We start from the raw sequence: 27257 nt of genomic DNA on the forward strand, positions 1-27257 counted from the left end.
GAGGGGAGAGGGTGAGGAATGGGGCTGCCTGCTTCACACCCCCGCCAGGGCTACTGGGCCTGGTGTAAATAGCACGCTAATTAGATTTACGGCTAAGACTAAATTAGGAGGTGTCAGAGTCAAGCCGAGGACACCCTCTGGTCCTCAGGGAGGCTGGAGCTTAGCATGCTGGGAGGAATCACACCACGGGATGCAGCCACGCACAGAAAAATCCTAATAATCACCATCGTCATAATAAGAGCCTCAGCGAAGGCAACTGGGGAGAAATTAATAGGAAAAAGAGCAGACGGGGCTGCCCTGCTCCCCCTGGTTTCTTTCCCTTCCAGAATGGCTTTGCTTTGAAGTCAACAGATATTTTCCTGGAGAACCTAAATCTTGGGGGAAGAACCTCAGAAAAGTGAGCTGAAGCTGGGAAACAACAGAGGTCTTGCAAACAGACCCCTGCCCGCCGCCAGGCAAGCAAAGGTGCAGAGCGACGCTCACCCAGGCCCTACAGAGTCCAGGCGCCGGCTGTGTAGACACGGCTGTGGGCGGACGCTCACCGGGCTATGCAGCCAGATCATTAGAGAACCTTTTAGAAACCGGAGCAGCCAGGACCAGCCCCTTGGCTTGGCGCATGGGGACTGGGAGAAGGGCAGTGCTGACCTCCACTTCTGAATGTGCCTCATCTTGGTTGCTCCCTGGACCAGAGCTCTCACTCCCTGCTTGCTCCCAGTTTTGCGTCACTGATGAACTCATGAGCTGGGTGGGAGGCACAGAATGTTGGAGGCATTCTATCTACTTCCTTTACACCCCCCAGGGGATTCAGCGGGAGTCCAGCGGAATCCAAATTCAGTGATTTCCAGCCAGATCCCACTTATCTCCCTAATAGAGGGGAAACAAGAGTCTGGGTAGCTGGATAATCATCCATCCACAGAAAGGGCAAAAACTCACGTGGGCTCTCCTGGATGCTGGCAGCCTGCCCCTCCCTCTCTTCCCCATCTTTTCACTTCTTCTAGAGTTTGGTTTCTAGTTCAAATTGCTTTGGAAAATAGAAGAATGGAGATCCATGCTCTGGGCCCCCTCAGCAGGCAGGGAGAGTTTAGGGCGACTGGGATCACTCCCTGGGGTAATAGGGACATATATTGCCTGTGTCGCTACTGGTGGACAGATAGAGGGTGCCCAGTGGAACAGTGGCCTGGTGCAGCCAGAGCTGGAAAACGGACCCTCCGCTGACTGTGGGACCCGGAGCTTCCCTGCTCCCAGCCCGCTCCAAACGGATGTGTGGCTTAGGAGGCCAACTCTGCCAGCCGGTAGAATGTCAGCCTCACAGCAAAAGCCCAAGGAGGGAGCTGGGCTAAAGGGTGGCCATTCAGGAGCAGGGATTAACGAGGGTTTGTTCATCTTTCGTGCCAAGGACCCCTCTGACAGTCTGGTGAAACCCACGGACCCCCTTCCTGGAATAACATTTTTAATTGGGAAAAAACAAAATACACGGGACCACAAACTCAAAGTATGTTTAAATAGTTACCAGGTGTGTTAAAAGGGTGTTAAAGAAGAATTCGGTGCCTCTTAATGCATTAAACAATAAGATTTACCAGGGGGTTAACATCGACTGTAATTTCAAAGGAGTGATAATTGTAAATGGTAGGTTGAGATCCCAAGACACCCGAAATGTGGTATGAGAATGTCTGAGGTTTCTCTTGGGTCAAAGCCCCAGGTACCACTCATACCCCTGTTTGTTTCTATTTTCATAATTAAAGGGAGGACTAATGGTCAGTTGCAGGTTAGTGAAAATAAAGATGCAGATTTTTCTCTATCCAGAGTCATGGATGCCTTGGGGAGGCAGAGGGCCCCCACTTCTGGGGCTGAAAGGAAGCCTGGCCAAGGCCCCTGGGGCCCACAGCCACCACCGTGCAGGGCTGCGTAGGGAGAGGGGCCTGAGAAACCACCTGCTGGACAGACTGACGAATAAGAATAAACGGGAAAATAAATTTAAATAAATACAAGGTTGCAGGCCGGGCTCCCCGACAGGCCTGGAACACACATGGAATGGAGAATGAGGGTGATGGATAGAAACAAGGCCCAGATTAGCCGGAGAACAACCGCTTCTTCTCACTGCTCAGCCCCCTCCCCTCTCAACCCTCCAAGTAAACCCAGTATCCTGGAATATGGCTTTTTCTCCCTGTCATTTGCTTTCTTTTATTTATTTATTTGGTGATGTTTTCTCCTTGGGGAGGTGGGTAATTCTCTCTGTTTTTTTTCCCTGTGCCCCTCAAACAAATGAATCGTGTCATCTCCTGCCTGAAATAGGAATTAGCTCCTGCCAGATGTGTCCCCGTTCACCTTGCCTTACCTCCCCCCTCGCCCTGCCCACAGCCATGCTGGAGGTGGGAGACCCACCTGCTTGGGTGGGACCAAACCTTTGCAAATGGGGAGACTCGGCTGCAAATGTAGAGCTCCCCAAGGCAAGCAAGAAGCATAGGATTGAGAATTCAAGGCCAAGCTCTGTGACCCACTGGCTGTGTGACTTTGGGGAAGCCCCTTAACCTCTCTGAGCCTTGATTGCCTCCTTTCTGAAGAAACACAATAATACACCTCTCTCTCAGGGCTGGGATAATAAAAACAGTTAACATTTAAAGAAGGTTTTTTATGGGCCAGGCACGGTTTCAAACATACATATTAACTCACTGAATCCTTGTAACAGTGTGGTGAGGTCAGTCCTATTGTTGTCCTCATTTTGCAGATAGGAAAACTGAGCCAGAGAGGATAAATGAAGTCTCCTAAGGTTACACAGATCAAAAGCTTCACAGCAGGGTTTGAACCCTGGCGGCCTGGCTTCAAAGTGCTCATTTTTTTCTCCATTCTGGCTGCTTCCCTCTTCCTAACTGGTGAAATGCTCCAGGGAACACCAAATAAATGGGCACACAGGCAGGCTGGGAGAGGACGGCAGGCGGGGGGGATGAGGCCCACTGCGGTGCCAGATCCTTCTGCCCATACTGGGAAGCAGAGGCGGCCAGAGCAAGTTCAGGGAAGGGAGGAGGGTCCCCCACTGGGGGCAGGAGAGAAGGCGGAAGCTCAGGTGGCCCCCCCTTCCCACCCAGGTCCTCTTGGACCCAAAGGTTGGTAGAGTTTCACTGAGATGGATCGGCCCAACCCGTGGTTTTTCCGAGGTGCACCCCAAGGCACAGAGTGGGGACGTGGCTTGCTTGGAATCGCTCTGTGAGGCAGGAGCAGAATGGGGGTGGGCCTTGACTTTGGGGTTTTCTCTACCACCTCCCCTGGGCACTTGGGGTAGGTCTGGTAGCAGAAGGCTAGGGCTAGGGTTCAGAGTCCTGGGCCATTCTGACTTGGGAGAGCCTCTGTCACAAAGACCAAAGGTGCCCACTCCCTGTCCTCCTAGGCAGAGTTCCGAAGGCGGTCTCCATTGGACTTTCTGGGTTTCATAATAAGGGGCCTGGGGTTCTCCGACTTCTCGCCACCCCGAGAGGAAAATGGCAAACTGTAAGGGAGCCTCCAGTCCAATGCTGGAAAGCACCTGCTGGCTGGAACAGGTGGCTGGCGGGGGGGGGGGGGGGGGCTCCTCTGTGGCTTTGCTACATTTCCCCGCTTCCTGACAGCCCCATTTTCAACACAGCAATCAGGGGGCTCCTTAAGAAAGGTGTCTCAGAGCATGTCACCTCCCCCCCCCAGCTCCCCACTGAGGTCACGGTAACAGAAAAAACACCTTTCGCAGGCTGCAGGGCCTGGCCAGGCTCTCGCTGATGGTGCTACCTCGCCTCCTCCAGTTCTCTCCAGCTTCCCGCCCCCCTACCCCACAACGCCCTCGACCCATCTCTTTTCTGCTCCTTGAAAATGCCCAGCCGGTTCCCTTTCGACCTCTGGCCTTGCAGGGAGCACCTGCTGCCAGAATGTTCTCCTTTAGCAGCTCCGTGTGGCTGCCTCTCCTACAGCTCTCCACCTCAGCTCCAAGGGCACCTGCTCCGGAAAGCCATCTGGAACCGCTGAGTCAAAACCGGCCCCCCCCACGGCACCCCATCACTCATCCTGTCGGTCGACTTCTTGACACTCATCTCCACCCGCAGCGCCATTGGTACCTGCTCCTCTAGCTTCCCCGCTGGGAAGAAACAGAAGCCCTTGGAGGGCAGGGACCACAGCTTCAGCACTGACCCCTCCTTTCAGCACGAATTGGTGGGCACATGGTAGGTGTGCAAGAGTGTTCGTTGAGTGAATGCATACGTCACTCCCCAGCTGTGTGAATTTCCATAGAAGGCCTCAGAAAGGCCCCGGGGGCCAGCAAATTGATGAAGTCGGAAGGCCACTCTCAAATGATTGCAACTCCCAGAAATAGCCAGAACTGGGCAGTAGAGGCTACCGAAGGGCATACTGGCACCCTATTCCCCACACCCCTGCAAAAGGACAGCAGGAGATACGTTCTGGGAAGCTGTGAGGCAGAAATGAGGCAGAAATGAAGCGGATCAAAGGCTCCCAACTCCTGAGAAGAAAGGTGTTTCCTGAGAAGAAAGGGTGAGGGGTGTTGTCAATTTCCAGCTCTCGGAGTCCCCTGGGAGGGGCTGTGCACAACGCCAAACGGCACTTAAAAAGAAAGTCCTTTGCTGGAATTTGTAAAGCAGCCAGAGGCTCAGTTGATCTACCCTCACTGCAACAGCCATTGCAGAGCACAGAGCAGATGCAGAGCACAGAGAATCTAGAAGGGGAAGAGTGGATTTTAGGACAACTGAACAGAAACTTCCAACCACCCTAATAACGCCACGCCACGCAGATGGGAAAACGGGACAGACTGGCTCAGCTGTGAGCAGGACTGCGTGGGGACGGCTGCAGGCTTGATCAGGAGAGGAAAAGCTGACCGAACTGGAGAAAACACAAAGAACATCCTGTGGCCAAGGGCGTGGGTCAGGATATGGTAGGGATCCAAGTGGGTGAGAGTGTGGCTCATTTGCCCTGGCTTTCCAGAACACCGAGGAAGAGACAAGAGAACACCCAGCAGCCAGGAGCTGGGGAATGAGGCTGCCGCAGCCTTTCATTTGAAACTCAGATGAATGCCACACCAAGGCTGACTCCTGGGGCCATTGCCTTGAGATTGTGTGTGTGTGTGTGTGTGTGTGTGTGTGTGTGTGTGATTTGCATTACAACCATCTATTTGCATCTCAACTGTCATGCAGGCCAAGGGGGTTGGTGATGGTTTCAGACCCTGCTATCCCTTCCCTTCCTGCGCTTCTGTGAGTTTTCTGTAGCAGAGGAAAGGAGAAGAAATTACTCAGCAGGACTTGACAATGAAGATGGAGTCCTTGGGAGATAGAAGGGGCTTCTTTTAAGTACCATTGCTGTCTTGAAATTCCTGCAGAGGCTGAGATTCGGCAAGAAACGGGGCAGAATCTTCCATCTGGAGGGGATGCCAGCGTTGACTAGTCTTAGTGAATTAGCTTAGCAACCTTCTTGGGAATGACGGCCACAAAGTGCTAACTGAGAGGTTAAACTGCTTCCTCTTTCCCTTTCTGTTTTCCATCAGCACCCTCTGCTGCCTCATTGTGGACTTATGAGGTCACCTTCTACCTCAAACTCAGGGGGAATTGAGCTTTTAGCCCAGGGGCACTGAGAATGGAGTTTGGACAAAGCCCTGAGCTACCTCATGGTTACTTTTATCATTAAATCACTCTTTAATTCAACCAGCACGCATTTTGCAGTGCCTCCCAAAGGCCAGGCAGAGGATGAGGCTCTGGGCCACACTGGGGAGCAAAAGCAGGCCTGCCCCTGCCCATGAACTCTTCAGTTTAATTGGGGAGAGAGGTATGATTGAGACTATCACACTGATATCTGCAAAAGCACGTAATGATGAGTGCAAGGGAGAATTGATGAGGGAAACAGAGGCAGAAGAAAAATTATTAAATTTCCTTACCTACTGACAAGCCCTTAAAACAGGTAGAGTGACTCTCCTCTAGGGACTCAACTACCCCAACCTTAATGCTTTGCTAAGGGCAAAGGACAATCCTAGCCTGACTGACTCCCTACCCCCAACCAGGATCCTGTAAGTCTACTCTAACAATTCCTTTGGAAACTTTAGCTCTAAACTTCCAAGATAGTGTCGACAATCATTCCCAAGCATATGGCCCAGTGATATACATCAAAAGGGTCTCACGAAAAGGTTTTATTACTGGTAAAAGGTTTTATTACTGGTAATGAATAACCTTTTCCCCAGACAATAGCTAGCCCCTCAAGGTCCTAGAAACCTTGCTTCCAAAATTCTTTAGAGACTTATATCATCCCTAATCCCCTCCCCAACTTACAAGTATATAATAGACCACTCCTCGCATCCCCAGGGCAGCAGCTCTTCCTGCCCACGGGTCCTGTCCCCGTGCTTTAATAAACCACCATTTTGCACCAAAGATGTCTCAAGAATTCTTTCTTGGTCATGGGCTCCAGACCTCCCCCATGTTCTAGAACTTCATCAGAATCACATGTTCTCTAGATGACGACAAAGTGACTTTACCTCTCCTCATGCTCCTTTCCCTCCTCCAAGTCTGCTCAATGAATGCATTTTTCCATGACATCTAGCAAATCCAGCCACCTTCACCCCAGATACAAATCCCAGCCCACGTATCCTCCCCTCAGAAAGAGAACTGGAAGAAAAAACAAATTTTTAAAATCTCCTTTTACTAAAGATGCCTGATTTCTCTTTGAGGTTCCCTGATTTTTCCCAGATTCTGGATGTTGGCAACATGGCTGAACTACTCCATGCCGGGAACCTGGGGCCTGACCCTTAGCATCTGAGACTGGGCCTTGGGGGCATTTATCCCAGCCAGATCTGGATCCCTCCAGAATTCTGGAGAGTAAGGATGGGAGACATAAGCAAAACAAAACAAAACAAAACACCCAGGGCAATTTAGAAAGCAATTTATTCCTCCCTGTTTTTCAGGAACTGGCCCAGGACCACGCTGGGATGGTTTGGGGGCAGTTCTATGGGGAGCCTGGACTGTGACTCAGAGGACCTTAAGGTGAGGAGTCTGAGCTTCTGGGCTGTCTTTCTTCATCAGTCTTTCTTTCTCTGCACCTCAGTGTGCCCCGGAGAAGTGGGGCTCCCCAGGGGGGAGGGCGGCCCTTTACTGTCAGACACTGGCCAACTCCCTGGGGCAAGCAGCGACAGGATCCCTGGTAGCGTGGGCACCCCATCCATAGCGGGCATGCTGAGGCCTTTGTCTGGGTGGGGAGCGGCCACTAGAGGCAGGCTGGACCCAGACACCCCTCAGCCTCCCTGCAGATGCTCGGACAGGCCTTCCAGCAAAGCAGGACTGAGCTAAACCCCAAGCGATCAAGGTGACCCTGAATGCCCCAACCAGTGGTGGTGAGAAGCCCTGGGGTTGCTGGCCCTGCTGGTGGGGATGCCCCCGGACCATCTGGTTAACATCTCGGGGGTGTGCCAGATATTGTGCACAGTTCTCCAGACTAAAGGTTTGATCTCCTTCTCTATCCCTTGTCGGCCAGCCAAATATGTAGCTGCCTCCCTGTCTCCCCCAGCCTCCTGGCAGTGAGGTAGGGCCATGTCCCTAGTTCTGGGCAGCTCTGGGCAGCTCAGGATGAAGCCTAGAAGGGCCGGTGCTTGCCCCCTAGCTGTCCCTTCCCTCCTGCCGTGACCAATTGACTGCAGAGCAGTACCCGAGAGACTACAGAGTGGGGTCTCCCTGCCCGCCTGTGCTGGATGAGAAGTAATAAATCTCTGAGCGAGAAAGAAACCTCTGTCTCAGGGTTAATTTGTGACTGCAATAGAAACGGGTACATTTTCACACAGATGAGAGAGAGGACGCTTAGAGAGGGTCAACCACTCACGGAAGGTTGCAGAGCTAGTGAATTACAAGACTGGATTGAACACAGGCCCCGGCTGACTCCGGAGCTTGGGCCATGAACCACTACACAAGTTGCCTCCCCTCCGGTTTGCCTCCAAAATCGAGCCCCAGTTCTTTGGTTTGGCATTCAAGGCTCAAGGTCTGCGTCCCAGCCCACCCTCACAGGAGCCCACTACATAAACCCTGCATCAATCACACGGTACGGCCTGCTCCCTCCTCTTCCTTGCAGGTTCCTCTCTCTGGGCCTCTCAGTGGGCCACTGCCCAGCCCTCCAGCTCTCCTGGCTGCCTGTCACCATCTGATTTGTGTCCCAAGGCTCAGCCTTGGTCCCCCTTTCACTGTAGAGCTTTTGCTGATCCTCTATCCCCCACATCCCCTTTTCTCAGCCGAGGTCTGGAGCCCTCTCTGCCCACTGTCACTGGCCCGCACGCGGGGACCAGTGTCTCTGTTCCCTTGGACATTCTTCATAGCCTGAAACCAGAGATGGCACTTTGTCCCGAGGCTCTCACTCACACAGCATTGTCTAAAGGGGGTGCAGCGCTCCAGGGGGATAAAAGATGACCCACCGGGGTATGAGAAAGTACTGGAGCTTATTTTTATACCTGTTGATCGCCACCTTTTAAACTTCCTGTATTTCTGCAGGTTTTAAAAAGTATCTACTATACTTGTGTAGGACACACCTGGTCCCACGGTCTCCACTCCCATAACAGATCAAATCCAGCTCCTTGTAAACAGTAGGTGCTTAGTAGATACTCAAGTTATCTCAGACAGGCAGGGATGGGATGACTTAGCAGGAGGTGGGGGCACGCGGCTGGCGCATGGGCGCGGGCGCACGCACACACACACATACAGTGGGACTGACCTGCGTCCCTGTGGGGGCAGGGGCTGGCTGGGGTGGACCTGGACAGTGGCCGTTAAGAGAATCTGACAGGAGACGGCTGACGGGGAGGAAAGGCTCCCGGGCAGGAGTGCTGGCGGTTCGCTGATCGAGCAGCCGGAGTAGAGTGGGGCAGGAGGAGCGAGTGGGAAGCCAGGCCTGGAGCAAGGCCAGTGTGGGAGTCCCGCATTGTGAAAAGTAATTGCCAAGAAGCCCCTCAGGCTGGAAAACCTAATGGAATTCCTGAGAAGAGTGGGGCCCCAAACCGCAGTAATAAATAGAAGTGCTATTAAGGATCCTGGCTGCTGACAGGCAGGGGAAAGAGCGGGCACAGGAGGGGCAGGCAGGGAGGAAGGCTGAGAGGGTCTCCCCGGCCGCAGGGAACCCATCCCATCCAGGCCTGGAGGGGGCACCTTCTGGAGCTCTCCCTCGATCGTGGTCCGTGTCCCTTCCTCTTAAGACTGGCCTCAGCTGGGCAGGCCCCTGCAGGGGGCTGCAGGGGGCTGCAGGCGGCTGCAGGCGTCTCAGACCCCCAGAGTCTCCTTGTGGCCCGGGATCCCCTTGAAAGCACTTACACTACTCACATGGAAAAAGAGGAGTCATTAACTACACCAAAGGAGAGATAAGACTTTTTTCCAAGGTTCTATTTATACCACAACCCCCAACTTTTAAAATATCTTTTTTTTTTTTTTGGTGTGTGTTTTATAATGTACATACTAGATCAATAGGCCGAGTATATATTTCTAAATAAATCACTAAATGAAGAACTACCCACCAGGAGTGTGTGCTCCAAGAGCTTTTGCAGGGGTCGGGGGTAGGCTGGGGATTAGGGACTGCTGATTTTTGCAGGGGAGGAGAAGGAGGGGCAGCAAGGTTTGTTTCTATTTTATAGATGGGGACTTGGAAGCCTAGAGATAACTTGCATCTTTCCCAGGGTTGGACGGCCCAGGAAGGGTGGGGGCCTAGACAGGCCACGTGTTCCTGCCACTCACCTCGTCCTTGTCCACCACCTGGATGAAGAGGGGTAGGGCAAAGCCCACCTGGGCGAGCTCGGTGATGGCCACGCTGTATTCGGAGCTGTTGAACTCGGGGGCATTGTCATTGATGTCAATAACCAGGATGTTGAAGGTTGTGGTGACTGTGGCATCAGATGGGGTACGGTCATCATTCAGCTCCGTGCCCTGTGAGGATAGGACAGACGCCCCAGAGAGGAAATCAGCCCTCATCACAATATCATCATTTACCAAGGATTTCTCAAGGCTAGCTCCTGTGCTTCGTGTGAATGACCCCAACCCCTCACCATCATCCCGGAAAGAAGATTCTATCGTTAGCGTCCCCATTTTACCTTTGAGGAAACTAAGGCTCAGAGTTTAAGTAACTTGCGTAAGGGCACACAGTCAGAGTAGATGTCAACTTTAGGCGGTAGGATTCCAGAACCCAGGGGACAAGGTGGCATGGTGATGCTAAGACAGATTTGGGGGTTCGTCAAGGGGCAAAGCGGGACTTCAGTTTGGCAGATGATAAAACTGAGGTCAGGAATTTTTAGGCTAGCAGGTAATCAAGACTACCTTTGGCATCTGCTATGGCCTAAACACTCTGCTAGGTGCCATGAGGGTCTGGGTCGGACTCAGGGAAACATGGGTCAGACTCAAATCCTCGGGTCTCTGCACCAGAGCACCCCTGGCCCCAAATATCCATTCCCAGTTCCCACTCAATCTTCTGAACCAAAATCTCTGGGCGGGAGGCCCAGGACTAGTTATCTTTTCCCAGTTCCCCAGGAGATGAGGAGTCACAGCAAGTCTGGGAGCACATCCTCACGTTTTATATAAAGATGGAAGAACTTGGGATCCCGCAGTGAGCTGGAGGTGGTCCTGGGGCCAGGGCACAGTTCTCTCCCACTGGAACCATGTGCCGCCACAGGAAGTAAGCCAACAGGAGGGGAGGCAGAGAGGGGCCCCTGGCTTGGTGAAGGCAGGGTGAGGAAGAGGCGGTGTTAGTTCCCCTCCCCTCGCTGGCCCACGTGTGCACACTGGGTGTTGACAGAGGAGCTAGGTGGCCACGGAGGGCTCATCAACCAGTTACTGCTGCAGCCTTTCCAAGGTCAAGGAGAGCAATCAAGGGTCAGGCTGGGCTCCTCCATTCTCAGGATGGAAGGACCTAATTCCCCAAGCCCTTCTCCTCAGGCCTTGTGCCCACCCCAGCATCAGTCAATGGGTGGGGCTGGGGAGGATCCCTGTAGACCAGGCAGAGTCCATACCCTAAATGGGTTTCGTAGGGAATGGCTCTGCAAATCAGAGATTTTTCACTGAAACTGGCCATCGATGGCAGGGGTTTCAGGGGCAGGAGGGCTGTGGCTCTACCACACCTCCGGGGTAAGGACCCCAGTAGTTTCCACCTCTCCCCACTCTGCTGCTGCTTCCTAACCAGCGACGAGCCCCAGGGAAGCTGTCAGAATCAGAAACAGGACAAACCCCAGAAATGGGGTCAATATAAGAATTTGAGGTGGCGACCACAGAGAACTTGGAATCGTGGGTAACGTAAGGAGCATGATGAGTACCTCCTAGGTGTCCCCTGGTTCTTCAAATGGGGATAAAAGTCCTAACCCTAGGGGATTGTTGATAATGGCTGTGAGGTGCCCAGCCCCAGCATCCCTTCCTGACAGGGACCCTGGGCATGAGCCCAGGGAATCATGCAGTATGAGAGGCGGGGGGCTTTCACGGGGGCACTTCTGGAGGCTGGTACCCCATGTGGGCACCACACCCCATGGGACGCAGCTATGCGCCACATGGTTCTCACCTTTACGGTCAGGATGAAGCCGTGGCTGTACAGGGGGTTCTCCCGATCCAGGAGGCCATTCAAGGTCAGAGCTCCGCTGATGTAGTCCAGGGCGAAGATGCTGTTGGTGTTCCCTGGAAGAGAGTAACATTCCAGGTATGCCTGGGGCCCAGGGCAGGTGGGCACGGGCGGCAGTCATAGCTCTTCTCTGCGTAGTGGAGTAGTGGGAAGTGTTCTGGAAGACGTGGCCCAGACAGCAGACCGCACTGATTCACAGAGTGAGGACGTTTTGCTCTTTGGTCTTCTTCCTTCTCTTGGAAGAAGTCTTGGTTTGGTGCTACCATGCCTATAGCGCCTCTCTAACACTTCCTTGTTTTCCTTTGTAACAGAGAGAGACCAGGCTTCAGGCACAGAGGCTTCCAGGAGCAGTGGTACTCAGCTAGGACTCAGTAACTGCTACAGTCTGAACGTTTCCTTCCCCCCAGAATTCATATGATAATATCCAAAGCCACACAATGGTATTAGTAAGTGGGACCTTCAGTGGGAGGGTGAGGGGGGGCTCGGTCACAAAGGTGGAAGCTTCATGGATGGAATTAGTCTCTTACAAAAAAGACCCCAAGTGATCCCATGCCCTTTTGGCCATGAGAGGACACAGTGAGGGATCACCGTCTACGAACCAGAAAGAGGGCCCTTACTGACTGTGCTGACACTCGTGATCTTGAATTTCTCAGCCTCCAGAATTGTAAGAAATAAATTTCTGTTGTTTAGAAGTGACACAGTCCCTCCTATTCTGTTATAGTAGCCCAAATGGACTAAAACAGAAACCTAGTTTGCTTTCCTTTGTGCTTATTTTTATGGTCATTTTCTATTCTATTCTAATTTTTTTTTTAAGGATTTTACTTATTTCTTTGACAGAGATAACAAGTAGGCAGAGAGGCAGGCAGAGAGAGTGGGAAGCAGGCTTCCCGCTGAGCAGAGAGCTTGATGTGGGGCTTGATCCCAGGACTCTGAGATCATGACCTGAGCCAAAGGCAGAGACCCACCCCACTGAGCCACCCAGGCACCCCTCTATTCTAATTTTCTATCTAGCCATTATACAAGTTCCTTTCACAACACATGTAAGTCAAAAACCTAATTCAACCTTAAGAATGAGCATTTAAGGGGCGCCTGGGTGGCTCAGTGGGTTAAGCCGCTGCCTTCGGCTCAGGTCATGATCTCAGAGTACTGGGATCGAGCCCCGCATCGGGCTCTCTGCTCAGCGGGGAGCCTGCTTCCTCCTCTCTCTCTGCCTGCCTCTCTGCCTGCTTGTGATCTCTCTGTCAAATAAATAAATAAAATCTTTAAAAAAAAAAAAAAAAAAAAAGAATGAGCATTTAAGTACCTATTAAAACCTGAAGTATCTATTTAAAGTACTAGCAAAAATCACACACAAGAAACACCAGCTCAGATGGAGGTCTTTGTCCCCATCCACGCCCCACCCCCGATCTCCCCTTCCAACTTCACTTTATGCCTCTTCTCCCTGTGGGAGTCCCATGTCCCCATGGCGGCTTCCCCAGCATCCCTAAATCACCATGTTCATTCCTGCCTCTTCTCTCTTTGTCCACCTTTCCCTCTTGGCCTCCCTTCCCATCCTCCCCCAGACAGCCATCCTTCTTCCTCCTCCTCCTCCAGGAAGGCAGCCTGAGTTCTCTGGCTCACCCTTCATGCTCACAGGCAGTAGTCACTGTTCTGTTTGCTCTCCCATTGCTCCCTGTGTATTCACGGGAACTTCCTGGCCAGTCCAAAGCTGGGGGGCCTTTCCTAACTGTCCCTCAAGGAACCTGGCCAGTGCTGGGCACTCACCGCCCAGCAATTTCCTGAAGGATCCCTACTCCCAGTGCACCTGGGCCCCCGTGCTCGTCCTTGTGCCCTTCCCACCAGGCTGGGAATTCACCCGGACAAATCCTAATTCCACTCTTCTCTCAAATAGGAGAGGCTGGCTCATTCACATACTCACACACTGCCATTCATTCACAGGGTCCTCAGTCTCCAGGGCAGCCATCCTCTGGGCAGGCCCCGTGCATGGTGCGGTGGGGGATGTGGGTGTCGGTCTATCAGGAATCCTGGTAGGGGGGCTTCGACATGCATGAGAATCAGCATCTCTCAGTTCACAGCAGGGAGAGACTGTTCAACATATGGGAAGGCTCAAAGAAGGAAAGCTTCTCAGAGGAGGTGGCATTAATTCCCTACACCACTGTGTAGAGGCTGTGTGACCTGGGGAAACTCGCCTAACCCCTCTGTGTCTTGGTCTCCCCATTTATAAAATGGGGATAATAATGGCTCTACCTCATAAGGTCATGAGAATCAAATGAGTGTGAAATATGTTTCTGTATACACACACATGCACACACGCATAGGGTCGGATCATTTCCTGGCACAAAGTAAATGCTAAGTATTGCTTGAGCTGGGCCTGGATGATGGGCAGAATTGGGGAAGGAGCAAATGGACACTGATTCCACAGGTGGGAAGTGATTGATAACCTGGCACACAGGTGGGAGCTACTCTACCTTCCTGCAAGCCCCGGGCCCCGGCTCTAAAGGGATCTGTGCACTGTTAGGGGCTCGAACCATCTCTTGGATCAATGAAGGAAAGCGCAGGGCGGAGACAATTCTGTCTTCTAACTTTAGACTTTGGGATACAAGCTGTTCTAGGCTAATTGTCTGCTGGCCGGCAAGGCATCAGCCTCTACCCAGTCGGTAGCTAGAGGCTGCCCTCCCCGGTCCTTCTAGCCCACTGCAGGGGTGGGGTGAGGCAGGGGAGAGACAGCTGATGCCTGCAGAGCCTGTTTGGGTCTCATGTCACTCTTGGACTGCGGGCTTTGGGGACTCGGATGTGGGGGGTTGCTGGCCAGGGAGTGGACACCACTCCAGCCTCCCCCTTGCCCGAAGCTTCCTTCCATGGCCGTAGAGAGACCCGGCCTCCTTCCTGCTGAGTGGGTGGAGTGGGGAGGATAGGGCTGCAAGGAGGCCCAGATGTGCATGAAGGTAAGGGGGTGGCTTTTTCTTCAGCCAGGAATTCCGCTGCTGGTGAAGCGGGAGGATGGAGGCTTTCATCTGTGTTTCGTTAGCTAATCCATCCAACAATGACTGAGCTCCTATGATATGCCAGAGACACATTCTGGCAGGGGTGCGGCCCTCAATAAGATATTCACATCACAGGGTGATCAGGGTTGAGGTGGGGTGAAGCATGGACATTGCAGGGTCCTTTGGGGTCTGGGTCCTCTGAGCCCCTAAATGCTGAGCTGAAGGGCTGCCCTGAGGCAACCTCTCTGACCCTCCTGCCACCCATCACTCCCCACACCAGCGTAAGCCCCACCTCCCCAGCCCCAGGGCAAGCATCCCATCATTCTGAATTTCCATATAAATTTATTCTTCCCAATAAAGGAAACTATCAAATGTTTAACTAAATGTGATTCAATTTTTATCTTTGCAAGATTTTTCCTATAAATCATTCACAAACCAGAAGCCCCTTATTGAATGATGTGCTTTGGGTTTTGGCTTGAAAAATGGGGTTATCAACCCCAGCACACTCAGCTGGGCCCCCCCTCTACTCGGGACCTTTGCCCTGATGATGGCCTTACTGCCCATCCCTAACATGAAGTCTGTCTCCAGCACATAAGTTACCCTTTCCCCTAACCCAGGCATTTTTCTCTGACAAATGTACAGGCAAATACCCTCCAACTGGTACATATTCAAACTCAGGGACTCTCCTCCAACACGCACACACACACACACACACACACCCTTTTTCCCCATATCTACCGGTGTGGCATTCACGTCTCAGCCTCCTACCAAGTTCGAATCACCAACTCCCAGGACCAACAGCCAGAAAGGGTTGCCCCCCAGGGAGCCGACAGGACCACCTGAATAAGCCACTGGCTCTGATGGTCTCCTGTCACCATGACAGTAGCAGGACTCCTGGGATGCTTGTTTAGGCACGGGCTGGAGGCGAGTCCTGAGCCCCAAGCAGGGAAGGCCAAGGGCAGGACTCTTTCAAAGACGGATGGACTGATCATTCGTTTGAGTTGGTACTGAGCACCGCCTGGGTGCAAGGTGCTAGAGAATCAGTAGAGAAAAGCAGGCAAGGTTCATGACTTTGGTTTCAAGGGGAAGATCAACATCAGGGATACGATCACGCTATTGAACACATAAGTAGTACTTGCTGAGCTAAGTCCCCCAAAAGAAAGCCACATGGCCTCGAGAGGTGGGTAAGATTATGCCCTCGGGAGGGCGACTGTTCGGGGTCAAGTAGCTCTGCTTGACTTTGGCTAGGCAAGCTTGGGCAGGTTACTTAACGTATCTGGAGGATCTCAATTTTCTAGTCTGTATATTGGGGTAATGATAGTCCCTGCCACAGAGCGTCGTGGTGAGGATGGAAGGAGCAAATACAGCACCTGGCTTGCAGGGAGGTCTCCCCACAGGTCGGCCACCTGTGCTGCACCGAGATCATACCACGGTGGACCGCTGGCTCCACACCCACCCCCACCCCACGAGCCGGTGACTGAGCCAACCCTGTCCTCTTGCCAGGAGGGCCTCACAACTGAAAACCCATGTGTACGAGTTGGCAGCCCCGAGGCCAAGGCTGACGACCATGGGGCATCTCACCAGGGCTGCCGCCTCAGGGTGGGTCACCATTTCCCTGCCCCTCTCTCTTAGCCCCCCTCCCACCATCCTCCCTTCCCCAGGGGGCTGCGGGCTTGGCAGCCACACAGACAGGCTTCTCCGCTACCCTGGAAGCCGATACCACCCTGTCAGCCCTCTGTTCTCCCAGACATTCTTTATCCGAGTCCCGCGGGGACTGGGGGGCCAGGGGAGGCTTATTCGGGACGCCTTTCACCTGTTCAGCCCCCACTGCTGAGCCGAAGGGCAGCTGCTTTCCCTGGGTCGACAGGTGCTGTCCTAGGTGCGTGTGGATATACCTGGTAGGGGAGGGGTTCTGCAGTGGAGCGGGACTGCACCTCTATGCCCTAAGGCTCTTGGGAACAGGTGACTTAGAGCGTTCACAAAGGAGAAGAAGCGAGTCCTTACTACCCTGCTGGTTCTCTCGGGGGTCAGCCACCTCTTCTGGGAGCTCTGGGCACCCAGACCTCTTCAGATTCCCGAAAGAAAGCCTGGGGGGGATGTGAATCAAGTCTGCAAAAGCATGAAAGGCTACCAAAGGGGTGTCCCAGCCTACTTTCCCTTATTTATTAAAAACAGTGGCTAGTAATCGTCAGCAAGATCTGTGTGTCAGGCACCAAGTGAAGCCATTTGTGTACCCATATTATACTCCTCACAATAACCTTAGCCCGTGTCCCACACGAGGAAGCAGGTTCAGAGACGTCAAATAACTTGTCCAAGGTCACATAGCTACCCAGCGGCTGGCTTACATCTCTTTCTTGTCCCATGGGCATTGGCCCTGCCCGTGCTTTGCACCTACTCTGCACTTGGCCCCATGCTAAGGGACAAGCAGACGGGGAGACACAAGAGATCGTCACCCTTCCTAGAAAGGAGTAGCAGCAAAGTGGCTTTTTTCTCAGGAGGGAGTCCTAGGTAAAAACGTGGTACATTCTGGGAAGTTCTAGATCAATTCTTCCATGGCAGATTTAGACAGCAGCAGAATGTCCAGGTGGCGATGTCCTCCAGGTGGTGGCGAGGTGGCGAGGAGTGCCCACGGTGGGGACTGGTGGGAAGGCAGACCCGCAGGCAGGAGCTCTTAGCAACCCATGGGTTGACACACGGAGGGTCTGGCCAGACTAACTTTAGGGCAGATCTATGTCTCCAGTGAGAATGAGCATGAGAATTCAGGGAGACAGGCAGTAGTCTGAGAGGCAGGGGGACACTGTATAGTGCCGGGTGCCCGGAGGCAGGAGAGGAGGAAATTCCGAGAAAGAGTGGCCAGTAGGGTCAAGCAGCGCTGAGAAAGAGGGGCCCAGGAGAAGGAAGATCCGGCAGAGGCCAGTGGCAGGATCTTCAGATGCCCCCAGAGGTCAGACTGTGAGACACCGTGGGCAGGAGGGGCACAGATGTGGGGACACGGAGCAGGTGCAGACCGTGGGGAGTAATACACCAGGAGAGAGGCAGAGTGGCAGCTAGAGGGCGCAGCAGAGTCAAGCAAAGGGCTTCTGTGTTTTACAGATGGTCAAAGGCAGAGGGGAAGGTAGGTGGAGGGAGTGAGGAGAGGGAAGAAGGTCAGACTTGGCGGGGGGGACAGGAGGCACAGCTCTTTCTTTGGGTCGTGGGGGGCTTGCCCTTCCACCTCCTTGTTCCGCCGAGGCTGATGGCCTCTCCCCTTCCTCAGGAGCCCCTCCTCCTAGCTCCTGCCATATCCCATCACTCCCACAATCTTGTCCCCTTGTTATCTCCCTGGCAGCAACTTGACCCACGGTGAGCCAGGTCTGGGAGGAAAGCAGTTAGACGGCCGCTGATGGTGCGTGTGGGAACACAGGCATGACTTTCAATTGCTTTGTCTGCTCTGCTGGGCTAACAGCAACCCGGCCTGCTGCCCTCCTAGTTAAAGGAAAACCAAAGACTTCCACCCTGCTCCTTCCTGTTCTTAAATCCACCTCCAGTGTCACAGGCCTCAGGAAGCCAGTCCTGGCAGCCGTGGCATCTCGCACTCCTCCGAGCCCCCGTGCTGGGCTGCACTGTGGGGGTGTCCCTCGTTCTCAGAGCAAGATCCAGGGTGGCCTGGAGGATGGGGCCAGGGTCTCACACTTCTGTCTCCCAGGGACAGGACACTCACTCAGAAGGATGCCTGAGCAACGGTGAGGGTCAAGGGGCACACACTAGGCCGGGGGTGGGGGGGTTGCTCCGGGCTGGCCCTGCTCTGGGGCTGGGGAGGCAGAAAAGAAGGAAAAAGCCATGTTTATGAGGAACTTATGATCTTATTGGGCTTCTGGGCCCAAACATCCATCGGCTCCAATGCCAGTCCCTAAATGGACGAAAGGAGCTGCGCGGAGATTATCTGGGGGATGCCAACCCCTCACCTGGCCTCTGATTTGCTCACCCCGCCCTCCTCAGGCCTTGATCACGGGTCCTTCCCAGGGAAGAGAGCAGAACTGGGCTTTGCATCCCCCGGGGGTCTCTGGGACATCAACAGCCAAGTGAAGCCCGCTTACCGTGCATAAACTGGCAGGATGAAAGAAGACCTAGGGGCAGGCCACAGACCTGCCACTTCCCAGCTGTGAGACCCCCTGTAAACTGTGAATTCCTTTGAGCTGAATTCCTCATCCATAATGTGTAGATGACAGCTCCCACCTCACCAGGCTGGGTGAGGACCAGGCGTGATCCCGTCAACAGAGCACCTAGCCTGGTGCATAGTAGGTACACGTTCTTGTTCCTTCTTTCCCTGCTGTGCCTGCTTCCCACCAGGTTGTCCCCAGTCACCACCCCTCTCATCCAGAAAGAGCTGTGAGTGGGTCTCTCTATGACAGCCAACACAATCGGCAGCCAACAGGATTGCATCTGGGACCGTGTGTTTTGCATACTGATCTTTTTCCATTGTCACACCCCACCCCTAGGAGATAGATGATCTCATCCCCATTTTACAGATAAGGTGCCTGAGGCACAGAGCAGTTCAAAATCACTGGCCTCAGTCATCCAGGTAGTGAGGGGTGGGATATGGAGTTAAACTCAGCTCTCATGAAGCTGAAGAGTTCCTGCCCCCTTCCCTGACCCCCATGGCCCCTGGATGGTCCTTTCCTCTCCTGCCAGCCATAGCCCATGAGACAGCTGTGTGTGTGTGGCTTTGGCCACCAGGGCCTGTGGGGCAGCCTGGCCTGAGGGCCCACTCCTGTCCCGTCTGACTGTATGGCTGCATGACGAAAACTGGGGGTCAGTCTGGGACACAGGCTTTGGGCAAGATGTCTTATGAATTAAAAATTGTTCCTTAGCTGCCTGCTAACAAAAGGGGCGGTGTCCTGGGTGGCCCCTGGGCTGGACTGCATTCAGCGGCTCTGGGATCAACATGTGGCACTCAGTGGTGTGGGTTACCTCGGCTCTCAGCCAGGGGAGGGGACACAGGTTGAGAGCCTGCCACCCCCTCCGAAGGACCCTGGAGGAGGCTGGGGGGTGGGGGGGGATGATTAGGCCTACCCCCTCTCCAAAGCTTCTCCAGAAGTCCCTGGAACCCTCTCCCAGCAGATCTCTGCGGGCTGCCTCATCTGCCTTCAGAGCCCTGCTCCAGGTCACCTCCACAGAGGAACCTTCCGTAACCGCCCACCGGTCCCGCGCAGCCTTCACTCTCTACTCTGTCAGCCTGTTTTACTTCCTTCCAAGCACTTCTACTTTCTGAGCCTCTTTTCATCCGTGAATGGGTCTGCTCATTGTCGGCTTCTCTGCAGCGTAAGCCGTAAGCCACGGGACAGTAAGGGTCTGTTTCTCCAGATGACCCGCCGACGCACAGCAGGTGCTCAACTCCTGTGAATAAATGGACAGACAGATTCAGGGAGGCCCCGGGGGCCATTCTGAGGCTCATGTCAAAGGCAGGGTGGCACTCCACTGGGCGTGACTTATAATGTCACACATCCCAGGGACCGTCATGCTCCGGGGCTCTGAGGAGGGATTGGCCTATTAGCCATTTCAGCCAGGGCGACTGTCGGCTCCTGATGCCCCCCCTTGGCAGTACGTCTGTCCAGGCTGAGTGCCTCTTGGTTAATTACGGTCCCTGTCGGGGAAAGACCATCCTCGAGTCCCTCAGGAAGGTGCGAGTGGAGGTCTGCTCGCCTTGCAGACGTTTCACAGAACGACGGTTTTCATCAAGCTCCCTTAAACCAACAAACGATGACCTCTCCTAATAAGACCACAAACTGGGCTCGGATTAATTTGCTAATAACTGGCTCCAGTGTGTGACACAATAGCCCGAATTAGGTGGTCATACTGGTTATGTCACGGTTGCTGAGGGTCACACCGCGACCCTCGTCCACAGCAGGGCCTGGCTCGCTGCACTGCTGGGCGCCCCAGCCAGGCAGCCTCCCGTGCTCTGAGGACACTTCAATGGGAATCTGCAAAACAGCACCAACCATTATAACCAGGATCAGAATCTCCCCCATTTCCTGAAAAACCTTTCCTCTTCAACCCCGTGTGCCCACAGGGGCAGCTGCCACCATGACGCTGCTTCATAAAGGAAGTTAAGGGACATCTGGGTGGCTCAGCCCGTTAAGTGTCTGCCTTTGGCTCGGGTCATGATCTCGGGTCCTGGGATCGAGCCCCACATCGGGCTCCCTGTTCAATGGGGAGCCTGCTTCCCCCTCTCCCTCTGTCTGCTGCTCCCCCTGCTTGTGCTCACTCTGCCTCAAATAAATAAATAAAATCTTCAAAAAAGAAAGAAAGAAAGAAAGAAAGAAAGAAAGAAAGAAAGAAAGAAAGAAAGAAAGTTAGAAACAACCTAAGTGTCCAACAACGGGGATTAGTTAAATCAATGATTATATGAGATTCGACCAGCGGCCAAAAATACTGTTGCAGAAGAGAAGTTTGTGACTTGGAATGATGGATGTTTAAGACATGTTTGTTTCATATAAAGGAGTCACCAAAGAGCGTCGTTCCATCAGATGCTTCCTATTGTTGAAGAGTGTATGCTTAGAGAGAGGAATGAAATGCTTACAAGATGTTCACAATTAACCTTCCCATGGTGAGGCCAGAGCAGGGTTCCTCTGTCTCAGTAGTGGTGACCCGGGGTGGGGAATCTGTTGTTGGGGGGCTGCCCTCCGCCCTGTGGGCTATGTAGCAGCATTCCTGGGCTCTTGGGTATCAGTGACATCCTGTCCCCCAGGCGTGACTACCAAAATGTCTTCAGATGTTCCGAATGTTCCCGGGGGGGGTGTGCACGTGTGCAGCAAAACACGTCTGGCTGGGAAACACTGCTCTATATAATCATTTCAACTTTTTCCTTTTCCTTTGAATTACAGGTGTTAAGTAAATGCAAGTTCCTTTAAAGAACGACCCCCAAACATCTAGACAGAGATGATGGCCATACAACCCGGTGAACGTTTTTAACACCCCTGAATTGTAGGCTTTAAAATGGTGAATTTGAGGGGCACCTGGGTGGCTCAGTCGGCTAAGCATCCGCTTTTGGTTCAGGTCTTGATCTCAGGGTCCTGGATCGAGCCCCGCATCAGGCTCCTTGCTCAGTGGGAAGCCTGCTTCTCCCTCTGCCTCTGCCTGCTGCTCCCCCTGCGTGTGCTCATGTGCTCTCTGTCAAGTAAAAAAATCTTTTAAAAAATGGTGAATTTTTCCTTATGTACACTGAAGCACATGCAAAAAACTTCCAAGGTTTGATGACGTGCATCTATCTGTGTGTTAAGTTGGTGCCAGAGGTGCGCTGACTGCTGAATGTATGGGCTTTAAGGAGCAATGCTTCCTCTACCTGCCTTCCCTCTCCTGCTTTGGCCGCTGCTGCATCTGCCATAGTGAGGAAAGGAATTTGCTCACAGAGGAGTTTGCAAGGCTCCAGGGAGCCTGAGCAGTGCAAGGTGAAGTACATGGTCCCACGTGTATCCAGTCTAGACCAAAAAAATGGGACCTGTGCCCCAAAGGGGCCTGGCCCTGATGAGGGCAGCTCATGGGTTGGGGAGAGGGGAGCTGGTGTGGGAGGGGCTCCTTCCGCTGGGTCTCGGGGGGCAAATTTGTGCAAGCATGGATGGGAGAAGACCTTCCTGTTGGGGGTCTAGCAAGAGCAAAAGGGGGAGCCAGCTGGAGGAGCAGCGGTGTTAGGAGCGGCTGATGCCAGGAGATAGAGCCTTGAATGCCAGGTAAGCCTTTTGGACTTCTGTCCTCCAGGAAGTCCCTAGAGGCGGGAAGGCCTGCTAATGATGTCCATGTGTTAGGCCAGGTTGTAAGCACTTCGCATGTATCTCTCCGTTATGCTTCAGGGTAACTCCATGGACAAGCTGTCGTCATTTTCATCATTCCCATTATTAAGGTCATTCCCATTTTACAGGTGAGAAAACCAGGCACAGAGAGACTAAGTGATTTGCTTAAAGTCACGCCACTGGTAAGTGGTGGAGCCAGTGCTCCAGGCCAGGCTGAGGGGCTCCAGAGCCTGTAAGGCTTAGGGCACAGACCAGGCAGCCTCCAAGAGCTATGTGTGAGCTCAATGGGGCTCAATGGATTCTCAGGCTGCCTTATGAGGCCAGCACTGTTAACCCAATGATCAGATTAGGAAACCGAGGCTCAGTCAGGGAAATGCTCCCTTCAAGGACTCGTGAGAACTTAGGGACCTTGCTGGGATTAGAACCAGGGTCATTTGGGCCTTGAATGTCCCTCATAGCTGCTGTGGTCTCTCCTGTGTGGGTCTGGAGAATGGCCAATGATGAGCAGGTGAGGAGGAGAACAGAGGGCTTTGGACCTCCCAGGAACCCACCTGCTTGCTTGCCCTGAGCCTGGTTGCCTCCAGGGCCTGTGGCAGGTGGGCCCCAAACACCCATTCTTACCCTCAATGAAGGCCCCTCCTCTGGCCAAGGGCGGGTGCCAAGGCGTGCCGGGTCGCTCGGCTGCGTTCCCCAGAGGGCCGCCTGTTCTGCCCACGGCTGGGCCCGGCCCACATAACTCACCAGAGGCTTGGCACTCAAGAGGGCGTCAGGGCTCTGGGAGATTTACGGGCTCCGATAAAGCCATCTCAGTCCTCGAATAAGGAGCTTGTGATATTTGATGATCTGAAAAGCCTTGTCCTAGAGTGGGAGTGCGAGGGGGAAGGAGGAGGGGAGACACTTAAGAAAACAAAGAGGACAGTGATCAGATGCCCAAGGAGATGGAAGTCGGGAGTGTGTGTGTGTGTGTGTGCGTGCGCGCTGTCTGTCATTTTGAGGGCCCTCACCCCATCCTCCAGCACCTCCACGCTGACCCAGCAGTGGGACATGGGAAAGACAGGTGCACAGATGGGGCTGCTTAGAGAGCGGGGGCTCCAGGGACCACCTACTACTCTACTGAGGCTAGGTGCCGAGCACAGGTCAGAGACACGGGTAATTCCCCCAGGGGCCCACCATCCAATGGGGAAGACAGGTCCACTGGGGATGGACAGAGCCCTATGTAAAAAGAAGCCACTGGGTACACGACATGAAGTTAGGGGACAGGATTCATGCTTGTGGGCTTGTGGGCCTCTCTGAACTTTAGGTTCCTCACTTTCCAGCCAGAGACAGTAACAGAATTTGCCTCCTGGGGCTGCTGGGGGGATCGACAGAGCCCATGAGCATGAGGCTGGCTTGGAGCAGGGCTCCCTGAGTTGCCAAGTCCTCCTGTCTCCTCTGCTGCTTCCTCTCTGTGGCTGCGGATCCTGACAGTCCCACAGCTGCCCCCCCTCTGGCCCCAAGTACTGCAAGTTCTGGAGTGAATGACTTTCAAATCTGGGAAGGAGAGCCCATCACACACACCTTGAGCTGGGTAATTTATGAATCAAATTGTGCTCCGTCAGGGCTCCGCGGCCCAGAAATAGATGTGGTCGGACGAGGTTCAGGGAGCCAGCCTCAGACACAGTTATCTTCATACAAACTGGCCACCCACGGGCAGAACTGGCCTGGACGACTGACCTTGAGGGGTGCTCTCTGGGGGGCTGCGGCCCCCCACAGGCAGGGCCCTGTTCTGAGTCCTGCAGAGAGGACAGAGATCTGCCTGATGCTCAGGAGGAGAGCTGGTGACCCTGGGAAAGTTACTTAACCTCTCTGGGCCTCAGGGTCCTTCCTTGTTTAAAAAAGATGGGCTTTCCCTTGGCAGTGGTTTTTCGAATGTCGTTGCTTTGGTAGCAAATCCTTTTGCCAGACAAAATCTCACACAAAACCCCAGTATAGAAGACAGTCAAGGACAGAGTTAGCCGCCCAGGCTGAGGTCAATGATGAGGGTGGGGGTGTGTGACGGTATCCGGCACATTCTGCTCCCTCCTTGTTCACAGGGGGGGCCCAAGGGATGGGCTGCATACTTGGGGCCTCAGGGAACTTGGAAGTCCCCATGGACTCTTTCAGCTTTAAGGTTCCATGGTTGTCTATGAGCGTACACCCAAGGATGCAGACAGCCTGACATTATGCCATCTAGGTGATCCTAAGACCAAGAAGTGCTGACCGGACAGGCAAAGTTCTTGAAGATCAGAGGACTGCCATCTTCATCCTGATCTGATCTTTTTGAAATGGGTAGATGTTGTAGTGTCTAAGACCACTCCCCTCAAGCTGTGTGACCGTGAGCAGGTTAACTACCCTCTCTGGGCTTTAGTTCCCTTGGCTATAAAAGGGGAGGGATAATATTTATTTCATAGAGCTAATGTGAAGGCAAAAGCTGGTGATGCATCCATTTAGTTCAGCACATAGTAAGTGCTCACTAAACACTGGCTGTTGCTATGAATCCTTTTGGAGAAGGAAGGACACTGGCACTTGGTACATTCTAGCTGCTTAATCCTCACAGGAACCCCACTGACTAGTAAATTGATCCAAGTCATGTGGCTGGTAAGTGGTTGAACTAAAATCTGAACTCACAGCCTTTAATGCCAAAGCCTGTGTTCTCCCTCCTACTCCTCCCTAGAAACATTGCTTCTAGAAGGCGCCACCAGGAAAGTCCCAGACTGTGCCAGGCATAGTTTCCCAATGTTGGAGGGTTTTCTGGCCTCTGGTCAATGACTCAGAGTATAACATCAAAGCAGATTAATTTCTGGTCAGGGAAAGATGGGTTAACAACTACTAATTTAGCTAAGTACAAAACCCACCCAACAATGTGGAAAACATACAAAATCTTGTGTTCTACTGAAAATAGGTCAGAAATCATTATGTTCTCAAGAAAAGATGGCAAATTTGTCCTATGGGGTAGGAGTCCCCCAATCTGAAAACAAGAAGGTCAGGTTTTGCCAGAGGGTATCTCTGGGAACTCTGATGCGTGGAATATAGAAAAGTCAACTTTTAAAAAGTTCTGTGGTCAAGAAAATTTCAGAAACACTGAGCAGGTATCTTTACCGCAAGACTTGTCAGAGCCTTTAATGTGCTAATGTGCATTGTGACCTGCCAGGAGGAGGATGTGACATGGCATCTCTCCAACTTATTTGGACGCAAAAGCCTTTCTCCAAAACTCTCTTGAGAGGTGGTGTGGGAAACCCACTGAGGAAAGCGAAGGGCTGCTCTATAGTTACCTTCCCGTGGGGTCTCTGAGCACACAAGCTAGATGTGTCCAGAGTCAGAGATGGGAAATGAAAGGTTGCTTAGAAACTCATCAGGTACAAACTTCTCCATCTCCCCTGGGGAGCTGATGGTCAGGGATGGGGAGGAACTTGCCAACATCAAATGGCAAGTTAGAGTCTGAGCTGGATTTGCCAGGTCAACCTCAAGTCTGGTTCAAGTCTGGGTGCCCGAAGGGGCCAGGGTCAGATGTGGGTTCCCTCACAGATGTGGGTCCCAGGCCAGTGGCAGGGTAGTCCCCTGGCAGCTTTGGGGACCACATTTTTAAAAAGAAACGAGCTCTCACTGTGCAGAATATCAAACATACACAAAGGTAGAGACAAGAGCACAATGAAGCCCTACGTACCCATCACCTAGAGTCAACCATCATCAACATTCATCCATCATTTTCAGAACTCCTACTCCCAACAGTTTCTAGAGTCATCACAGCAAATTTCAGTTCATCCTTAAAAACTGTATACATCTCTGATAGGGACTTCTGAAGTGCACTGAACTTGTCATTGTCACACTAAACAAAATAAAGGATTCCTAAGTGACTTGAGACATAGTCCATCTTCAAGCAGTCCCCCCTCCGGCCCCCGCCTTGAAGCCACGTTAAGATTGGAGGCTTTAACCCTTTCTCCTCAGTCCTTAGAGAGCAAGCCTCTGGGATTATTGAAAATGAAAGAAAAGGTGTTGCCAACATGGTAAAAGTTTCATTTCCCAACCAAGGACGAAAAAAGGAACAAAAAAGATCAAAAGCAAATAGGGCAAAATGCCAACCAGCACCATCTAGGTGGTGAACACGGGGCGGGTGGGTGGGGTACTATCTCAGGTTCTGTACTTTTCTAAATACGTAATATTTCACATTTGCTAGCGATCCCAGCCCTGCTTCTCTGATGAAGGCCAGGGTCCTGCAGAGGGTTGCAGTGGGGGCCATTTTATCCCGGCAGCCTGGCCTCCAGAAAGCCCTCCTCCTCCCCGCTCCAGTGTCAGACCTAGATGTCACATTGTGTCCCCAGGTCCTGGCCTGGTGCCCCACACCGAGTGGGTATTCAGAATGCTTGATGAGTGAGCCTGGCCAGACAGGGAGGGGTGTCCCGAGATGTTCCTGTTCCCTTGGCTCACACAGGCAGGGACTTCTGCTGAGCAAGCGGGAAACAGGAGAAAGAGAGACGTCCTTGCCTTTTTGGCCAAGGAGGAGGGTCAGCAACCAAAATCTCTGCAAAGACTCGGACCACACTTTTGAAAAAGAGAGCCACCAGTCAAGAGTTCAGGGTCCTTCTCCCTGGGCCAGCCTTGGGATAGGGGGCCAGGGTCCTCTCAATTACAAGGTCCGATCTGGGTTCCAGATCTCTCGGCAGGAGGGCAGTTTCTCTGGGAAGCTCCCCAACACTGTTGAGGGTATGGGCACCCTAAGGCACCCCCACTCCCAGCTCTGTGAATAGACCCTTCCAGAGAGGGGAGAGGAGCACTGAATCTTGAGGGAGACAGATGGTATCTTTTGGGGTGTCTGCAAGCTTGAGACTCAGCACCCAGGGGAAAGAAGAAGTCCTCTGTCTGTGGAGGAAGCTCCTGGCACTGCCCCCCGCCCCCCACCCCGGGGCCGCAAGTAGGGTCTCAG

At 53.1% G+C, this 27257-nt stretch overlaps 1 protein-coding gene across 1 annotated transcript in view; it reads right to left on the bottom strand.

Moving 5' to 3' along the window:
* The window catches only part of CDH23 (cadherin related 23), a 395942-nt gene that overhangs the window by 171590 nt on the left and 197095 nt on the right, over positions 1–27257 (bottom strand). The window contains exons 10-11 of the mRNA XM_032841007.1: positions 11512–11624; positions 9708–9896 (exon numbers count right to left, since the gene is read on the bottom strand). Coding sequence (XP_032696898.1) covers positions 9708–9896; positions 11512–11624 — 302 coding nt within the window. The remainder of the gene's footprint in view (positions 1–9707; positions 9897–11511; positions 11625–27257) is intronic.

Source organism: Lontra canadensis, unplaced genomic scaffold (assembly GCF_010015895.1).
Source record: "Lontra canadensis isolate GAN:19392208 unplaced genomic scaffold, GSC_riverotter_1.0 scaffold3, whole genome shotgun sequence".
Taxonomy (NCBI): domain Eukaryota; kingdom Metazoa; phylum Chordata; class Mammalia; order Carnivora; family Mustelidae; genus Lontra; species Lontra canadensis.